The sequence below is a fragment of the Erythranthe guttata genome, chromosome 6 (assembly GCF_056151865.1).
Source record: "Erythranthe guttata isolate IM_541 chromosome 6, IM_541, whole genome shotgun sequence".
NCBI classification, from domain to species: domain Eukaryota; kingdom Viridiplantae; phylum Streptophyta; class Magnoliopsida; order Lamiales; family Phrymaceae; genus Erythranthe; species Erythranthe guttata.
The window spans coordinates 13,215,063-13,224,642 of NC_142538.1; the positions used below are offsets into that span (position 1 = coordinate 13,215,063).

The 9,580-nt window shown below is 32.0% G+C and overlaps 1 protein-coding gene across 2 annotated transcripts; it reads right to left on the minus strand.

The window, feature by feature from the left end:
* Positions 1–1,383: 1,383 nt before the first annotated feature.
* LOC105962743 (receptor-like cytoplasmic kinase 176) lies at positions 1,384–4,416 on the minus strand. 2 transcript variants are annotated; one of them, XM_088819872.1, is made up of 7 exons: positions 4,261–4,369; positions 4,128–4,165; positions 3,568–3,884; positions 3,330–3,465; positions 2,752–2,894; positions 2,540–2,663; positions 1,384–2,052 (listed from the first exon to the last, which is right to left on the minus strand). In XM_088819872.1, the coding sequence occupies exons 3-7, from the start codon at positions 3,766–3,768 to the stop codon at positions 1,637–1,639; spliced, it is 1,020 nt and encodes a 339-aa protein (XP_088675998.1). In that variant the 5' UTR covers positions 3,769–3,884; positions 4,128–4,165; positions 4,261–4,369; the 3' UTR covers positions 1,384–1,636. The 2 variants fall into 2 exon arrangements, with proteins under 2 accessions (XP_088675998.1, XP_012842523.1); XM_012987069.2 differs by having other exon boundaries at positions 4,128–4,416.
* Between the last annotated feature and the right edge of the window lie 5,164 nt (positions 4,417–9,580).

Below are 9,580 nucleotides of genomic sequence, written 5' to 3' on the forward strand. Positions count from 1 at the left end.
AACTTAGTAATTATACTGACGTTAACAGTACATTTATGTAATTGTACTGTCGTTGACAATACAATTAGAGAAATTAAGAGTCAGCGACAATATTATTATTTTTTTGGCTTTTTCTTTAGTTTTGTTTGATTTGTTGACAAGCCAACGTTTATATTACTGTCGTTGACAGTAAAATAACTGTAAACACAATAATATTAGTGTCAACCACATCAATATTATTATTTTTTGGTTTTTTTGTTTTGTTTGAGTTGTTGACGGAGTAACGTAATAATATTAATGTCTACTATTGTAATATTACTGTAAACAAAATAATATTATTGTGATTGACGGTAATATTACTGTTGTTACAGTAATATTATTGTCAACCACAGTAATATTAATTCTTTTGGCTTTTTTATTATGTTTACCTTTTGTTGAACAGTCAACATATTAATATTACTCTATTACACAATAATAATGACTTTTGTTGTGTTAATATTACTGTGCTAGAGATTAATATGACAATATTATTGTGTTAAATTGTAGTATAGTTAATTTTACTGTGTTTAACAATAATATAGTTAATATTCTTGTCAACCACAGCAATATTGATGTTTTTATCCGGGGGCAAAAATATGTTAAAGAAAAAAATAGAAAAAATAAATAAAATTTGAAAAAGTCAACGCCGGAATCCAGCGTAAAAAAAATCATGAAGAGGGAAAAAAAAAAGTCAACGGCGGCGACGGACGAAATTGTACTCAAAATTGTGTTTTGGGTCAAAATTGAATAATTTGAGAAATTTGGGTTCAAATTGAGGTTGAATTAAATTAAATGATGAAATTGGGGCATATTAATATGTGATGGACTATTTTAGTCTTTTACAAATCTCTTGACAACGTGTCGATTTTTTTGTAAAAGAGTTTATTGTTTTGACCCCTTTATGTATAAGTACCCATTGATGGGCTTATTTGTAAAGTGCTCTATTAAATACTTCATATGTCTGGGTGGTTGCTGCATACTACGAAACTCAATAAATATGCATGGATTATACAAAAATATATTCATCATTAATTATTTTTCAATTAACTATTTAAGATTGATAAGGGGCAAAATTGATAAAAATATAATTAATTGACAAATAATTTGGGGAAAAAAATTCTAAAAAAAAATTAATATAGGACAGAGGGAGTAGTTAATAATTAGTTTTATTGTTCTTTGTATTTTCTCCTTCTCTCTCTCGCTTATCGTATATTTACGTTCTTATGCATTGCATTATTCCACAATCATCAAACCAAAATACTTGATAAATATGCCATTTTACAACAGGTCAAAGATTTTCTCAATTTTGTTTTTAGATTAATATTTGTGCTCTATAAAATTAATTATTAGAAATAAATTTCACGCTTTTGTGCATCATTAAGTTAATTAAAAAATATATATACCACACAGACATGTTATCAATATTCTCTCATTTTTATAAGAGAGTCTAACATCAATTAGACAAGAAATCGGCAGCAACCGGTTGCAAGTGAAAAATAAAAGAACACGCGCACTAGACGGAATTTCTCAAAGTTGCGGTGGTGTAAGCAAATAAAACGACCACCTATATACGCATCTTCTCGTTGCGCTCTTCGAACTCGTAAAACACAACTACATTTTAAGCAACAACGGGTGAAGCAGATGATGGCCTTGGATAAGAAGCAGTAGCTTTTCGACGATGAAGCTTCTGTTGATCAGCTTCTACTTGTTCGGGTTTAACAGCAGTGCCCGATTCTTGAAGTTGTTCTAATCCTTTAACGACTTCGTTCATAGTGGGCCGGTATTTGGGTTCTGTGGCTATGCACTTGATAGCAAGAGTTGCTGCCTTCAAAGCCCCACTTGGTGTGTATTGCCCTTCTATACGAGCGTCCATTATTCTAAGTACTCTCCTTTTGCTCGCTAAGTAAGGCTTCGCCCATTCTATTAGATTTTGTTCCCCATGTGGTCGGTTCTTGTCCAATACTCGTTTTCCGGTTAATATTTCAAGAAGAACCACCCCGAAACTATACACATCACTTCTTGCAGTAAGATGCCCTACAAACAAAATCAAATGTAAGAAGACCAGAACATAACTAAAACTATTAAATCCAATAACGCATCCGGACCAACGGTAATCTTGAGGTTTATATTAGGGCAAATTACGGCCACCCCTGAGCTATGGTCAAATTACGAAAAAACCCCTCCTGTTTGGGTAATTACAGCCACCCATTCAACTATGTATTGTCTTACGAAAATACCCCTCCAGAGGTAAATTAAGGAATGTTAAATCGGTAAAAACCGAATCGAAATTTCGGTACGCCAACATTTCATACTGTTTACCGGACTGAATATACGATTTGGTTCGGTAAATAAACGAATTACATAAATTTTATGTAAAAATATTAAAAATGAGGGGTGGCTATAATTACCCAAACAAGAGAGATTTTTCGTAATTTGGTCATATCTCAGGGGTGGCCGTAATTTGCCCTTTATATTATACATATACATATACATATATATACATATACATATACATATATACCTGTGGCCATATACTCTGGAGCTGCGTAGCCATATGTACCCATTATTCTTGTAGACACATGGCTTTTACCATCCATAGGGCCATCTTTAGCCAACCCGAAATCAGAAAGCTTGGCATTGTAATTCTGTTAGTTCAACCAAGCAACATAATTAAAAAAAACAGATATTCAACTATGATGTAATAAAAACCGAAAAAATGAAGTTCAGACATACAGAATCAAGCAAGATATTGGACGACTTGAAATCGCGGTATATAACTTTAGCCTCAGGGCTGTGAAGATACGCGAGTCCCTTTGCCGCACCAAGAGCCACCTTCATTCTTAGGTTCCAAGACAACGGTTGGAAATAAGACGTCCCTATATATTTTCAAACACATTTCAATCATGCTATAATGTCAATATATTGAGGCCAAAATCAAGATTTAGAGGGTGTTTGGCTAAGCTTATAAGATGTTAAAAGGAACTTATAAGATGTTTTAGAGCTTATAAGCTCTTCCAAAGTGTTTGATGAATTTAAAAAAAAAAAATCTTATTTTTTCTAAAAATAAGCTGTTGGAGTGCAAATAAGATCTTTTTTAAAAAAGTATTATAATGAGTAAAAATAAGAAATAAGCTCAGTATCTCAACACTCTAAAAATTAATCATAAATAAGATGTAACAACTTATCAGCTCAAAAAACATCTTATCAGACATAAGAGCTTATCGGCTGTTTAAAATAGGCTTAGCCAATCACCCTCTTACAAAGATAAGATGATAAACCAAAAATATATGTATATATAGTAATCAACTCACTCCTGAATAAATGATTCTCCAAGCTGCCACGTGGCATGAACTCGTAAACGAGAAGCCTGTGTTCATCCTCCAAGCAATAACCAACCAATTTCACTAAATTTGGATGGTATAGTTGCCCTAAGTAATTGATCTCAGTCTGAATTCAAGATTGCAAATTAGTCAGATAATTTTTCACTAATTAATGATTTGGAATAAATATTTGATGAATAAAATTAAAGTAGTATGTAGTACTACTTACCAACCATTCCTTGTGACCTTGGAAACTTTCTTGGTTCAATCTCTTTGCAGCAATAACCATTCCGGTACCCGGCTTAGCAGCTCTGAACGTATTCTCATCAATCCAACCTTTGAATACGCACCCGAAACCACCTTCGCCCAACACACTGTCGGGCCGGAAATTCCGGGTGGCGATTCTCAACTCATTGAAGCTGAAGCTCATCAAATTTGATGACTCCAAAATTTCACCTTCATCTTTTGGAGTGGGTGGCGCCGAGGAAGAAGAGCGCCGGCTGCTCGTCTCCCTTCCGTCATTGCTTACGTACCTCGAACTCGGCCCTGTTTAGTCGGCACTTCATTTTATCAAACAGTTGGAGTGCAATCCAATTATACATCTCAATTAATTCATTTCTCTCTTAACAATGGTGAGATGGAAATGACAAATTGACAGCACCAACTATATATAGTGAAATTGAAACTAGATTGAATTTTATAGTAAGAGAGATCTTCATTAATTATGCAGACAAAATAAATTAGGAAAAAAATAAAAGATTGGTCCGATGAAACTGAGAATTAACTAACCGTCTCGACGAGGACTATGATCCGCCCTAACACGAATACTGCAGCAAGAACCCATCAATGAAATGAAATCGAAAAACCAGAAAAAAAAAAAAAGATGAATTATCAAAAGAGGAAAATATTCAAAGATTCAAACCCGGCCGAGTGTGAACAAATGGAAAAAAAAGATAAGCCAAACTATATTGTTATTGAATATTGATGACTCTATGTTGAATTTTACTTTGCGTGATTGGATTGGGCTTCACGAGAAGCTGGCTACTACATACACACACATATACATACATAGATACATACAAGTTTTATTATTATTAGGGTATATTACAACCACCCCTGATGTATGGTCAAATTACGAAAACCCCACTCTTGTTTGGATAATTACAGTCACCCCCTCAACTCCTAAAATTTAGTGGAATTTTCGAGATTATATGGAATATTATCACTTTTGTACCCATTTTATCCCGTTCGAACTCTACATTTTGAAGCAAGATGATCATAATATGTGTTTTTTGGCTTGTATATATCAGATTGTGGTGCATCATAAACTGTATTTTTACACAAAACGAGTTCAAACTAGAGCACATTCCACGAAATATAGATGATTATGTTGAATTTGACACCATAAGGGTACTGGAGGTGTAAGAAAAAATCATAGTTGAGGGGTAGATGTAATTATCCAAACAAGAGGGGTTGTTTTGTAAATTGACCATACCTAAGGGGGTGTTTGTAATTTTCCCTTATTATTATAATATAGTTTTGTGAAGACTTTTGGGCAAAGGCCAAAAAGGGTTGACTATTCTTCTCTACCTATAGTACAGCTCCCTGCCAGTCAATGTATTCTTTCTGCAACTTGTTTGTATAAACATGTTTTTGTATGTATATGTGTATGTATAATCATGTGCATATGGAGGGGGGGTGGTGGGGGTTGGGGGGTGGGGGTGTGTAGTAATTAAATTAAAGGATGAGGTGCAGACAAGTTGGTAGTGGGCTTATCTCTTTTATTGTGCATTGGCACATTCCACCACCACAAGACAAGTCTCTGCTTTGGCTGCTGCATGTATTTCCAGCCGTTTGATCCTTATCATACTCTCGGTCAACGGGTTTAGATGCTGTCCCCATGTAATTTCATTTTTGGGTTAATTATATCTAGCTTGCTTTTATTTAAGTAGCATTAATATATTGTAGCTTTACTCTCGTGTTTTGGTGGTAGCTAACCATTTATAGCACCACTATCTAATTGTTAGTTTTTTTAAATTTTACCCAAGTATTGGTTAAATTCAACTTTTATTCCAATTAATCTACTTATAGTTCTTCTTATTTTAGAAATATGATATTCTATATGTTTCCTTTTAAGTGTCGTAAAAAGCCATAATTTTATCTTTTTATATATTAAGTGTCACTTTAGAATTTCAAGATAGGACAATATTTTTTTTGTCAGTTTTACGTTACAATTAATGAGAGATTAATGAACTACTAAGAGATTTAAAGCTATAAAACCCCTAATTTTGCCAAATATGAAATATTTTTCCCAAAATCAAGAGTATTTATTAATTTTCTTAATTGGTGTGCATTAACCTTATACGACACTTATTTTAAAACGAAGGGAGTAAAGACCTTTAAACTTTATGATCCAGACACAAATTTTCACGCCCGTTAGAAAAGAAAACTCAAAAACGATTACACATTAGCATTAAGGAGGAGGGAAAACACATAAACTATCTTTAAATGCCTTATCTCACAATAGTCACTAGGACAAAATAAATTATACGGTGAGCACCGAGAAAGAAACTAAGCGAGAGATCGCTCCCCCCACTAAGTCGAGAGGAAGCCGACTAATAATATTGAAAGAATCTCGATCAAACTTGGCCGTTAAGTAGAATGGAAATATCCTTGATTTCTTGGGATATTTTACGATCTGATTGGACAATTAAAATGGAATGAAGAACCATTTGAGGCAAATCTAATAAGGTAATTAACCAATCACCTCACTCCTATATGTTCCCAATATATGCCTCTCGCTCTTGAGTAGTGCTTATATATACTCTTATTAATAAGAAGCTAACTTGGTAGTAATTGACTGACCACGATTTTTCTAAATAATAAAGTTTTGTTATTATAATTTAACTGTAGTTAATGTAACGCTTTCTTTTTTGCCGAGAAAATATTTTATATCATGAATAAAGGGGAGCTCGTTAAAAACTTTGTTGACCAAAACAAGAAGAACAAAAAAGGCAATGTCTTGTATTTTGAGCTAACATCTCTCCGTGGAGTCATGTTCTATTGTTTCCATGAATAAACGCCTCATTTGCAAGAATGTGAGCCACTTCATATTGTTCTTTGTAAATATGCCGTACTCTCCACATGTCTTTCTCTTTCCTGATGATTCAGATACTCGATCTTCCAAACTTTTTCAAATTGGTTCCAGTTACTTCGTCAACAATAATTTTCGAGTGCGATTCAATGTCCACATTTGCAACTATACTTGCTGCAAATTGAGGGTTATATTGTGATACTTCACATCTTAAAAAGTAAATATACATGCTGAAAATTGAGTTATAAATATGTAATCGCTTAACATCCAATTACAAGTTGACATGTGACAATTACAAATAAAGTCACCCATAAACTTCCAATTGATAATTAATTTGATAACAATAATTGAAGTAGATGAATTTTATATGAATATCAAAATATCATCACAAACGTCAATTGAATATTTGATAACTCAAATTTTATATCTAGTATTGAAGTTGCTCTTAATTTATTAAGAGAAAGCTAAAAAACACTTGTGTAAAATAGACAAGGCCATGAAGTTCCGTGACGAATTACCAAAAGTAAGAAGAAAATGATAGTCTACAAAAAAGTGGATAAAAATAACATATACACCAAATCATAGAGCATGAAAATGAAGACATCATCCAAAAAGTGAAAATTCGTACATCGAAAGCTCGTGATATATACTAATACTACTATATTATTTAAGGGTAAATTGCAAAAAAGACCATGACAACGACATTTAATTAAAAGACGGATATTCAATTGTTTTGTTTAGCAAATATATCCACTCTATTTAAATATATTTGCTAATGAAAACTATTTTATATATACCAACATTACCTCTAACTTCTTAAAACTCTAATTTAACTATAATTTCATGATCAAACCCTAATTTAGCCTTAATTTTACCAATTAATCATTGTTGACCCATAATCCAATTTTAACTCCAATTTTGAACGTCACTGTCGGTGATTTTTGGATACCGCCGATCATCGTCGTTGAATTTGTTTCAAAAAAAAATCTGGCAGGTTAACCGTCTGTCTCCGACGTTGACTTTTTTTTTTAACATATATTTTTTTTAACTCTTTTCGGTAATATTACTTTGTTAATATTAATATATAATACTGTCTCAAGCAGAAATATTATTGTGTTAATATTAATATTATTGTCTCAGTCTGCAATATTACTGTGTCAAACAATAATTTTACTGTCTCGGACAGTAATTTTACTATCTCAGTGTAATATTACTGTCCCAGACAACAATTGTACTGTCTGAGACAGTAATATGACCGTCTCAGTGCAATATTATTGTATTAGATAGTAAAATTATTGTGTTAGTTGTTAAAAAAAGAAATCAACGCCGGAGATCGTCTGTCAATTCTGGGGGATCGGCCGAAAAATAATTTTCGAGAAAAAAAATTGGAAAAAAAAAGTCAACGCCAGAGACTAAAGTTCGGTTTCGGTTTCGATTTCAGCAGCCAACTACGGCGACCGGCCGGAAAAAAAATTCCATGAAAAAATAATATCAAAAAATAAAAAAATAAAAAATAAATAAGTCAACGACGGCGATGGCCAGAAAAAAAAAGTTCAGATAAATAAAACATTGGTGAAAATCGGGGTGAATGCGATTTATTTGTTAAATACGGGGTCAATGTAATATTAATGAAATTATAGTTTAATGGATGAAAGTGATTTAAATTATATAATAAAATATGTTAGGAAAAAAGAGATGAAGATGAATTTATTTGCAAATCTATTGTTGATCTGGACATATGTTCATCTAAGTCCTCATCTTTAGGGTTATATGCAATTAGCCTATTATTTAATCCAAATTAGGCGGGCTTTGATATGTGAACAACTTTCTTTGTTTGAATATGATAAATAAATATATTTTATATTTTGCCCATTGAGTCAATGACTAATCATTAGATCAAATAATAAAATAATTTCACTTGTTAGGCGTTGTATTTGACCTCTTATTTTAAACATAAAACTTGTTTTAATTTTTGACAATGTCTTCCACCAGCCTGGTCAATTTAATTATTGTGTTCTTATTTTACTTTTTGCAGGCCAATGATCTCATAATATACTTTACAACCTCGGAGATAATTCGGTGCCAACTTTGATTAATCAGAGCAAGAATATTGAATTGACTTCTCTAGATATAATACATAGATTTGTATATTTCATCGTTTATTTAAATAAGTTCACATACATAGAAAACACAATTTATGAAGATATGTACATTGATTGTATTTGTATTAGGTACACTTTATCTAGGAAACGGATTGGATCCCCTCATTCATGAAGTTACACTAGGAAAAAAAAAGGAATTCTTAAAAACAAATATGATCGAACTTATTTGAATTAATTGTAAAGAAAATCGGTAACCAAACATGGAGAAGAACATATTCTCTTGTATTTGTTTAGTCTCACGTAGGGGTGGAAATTGGAACGGAATTTCCGAATTCCGCCAATTCCGATCCGAAAATATCCGAATTTCGAACACTTTTTTTCATTTCGATTTCCGATATTCCGATTTTCGATTTTTCCGATTATTTTTGGAACGGAATTGGAATTACATATAAAATTATTGGAAATTCTGATTTCTGATTTGATTGTATTTCCGAAATATATATATATATATATATATATATATATATATATATATATATATATATATATATATATATATATATATATATATATATATATATATTGTATTTTTTAATTGTTTTTCTATTCATGTTTTGTAAGAACTATGTTTACTTTTTTTTTTTTTTTTAAATTTTGCAAGAACTATGGTTGCTTTGAAAAACCGATTATGTTGTTTTTACAAGTGTTTACATTTCATCTTATTGACCTTTGCTTTGGATTCTTGCCTTTTGGCGGAAAATTACGAAAATATTAAAAAACAAATACTAAAAATTACCATTATTTTCGATTTTGGAACAAAAAATTAAGAATTAATGCAATTTCCGAAAATTCCGAAATTTCGCTGATTCCGAGGTATTCCGAAATTGGAATGGATTTTGAAATTCCGATTTTTTTGGAACGGAAATTGGAACCTATTTCTAACTTCCGAAAACAATTGGAAATTTTCCAAAAACGGCATTTCCGATCCATTCCGTCCGATTTCCACCCCTATTCTCACGTGATCACTAGGTAGTATAAGTGGGTCT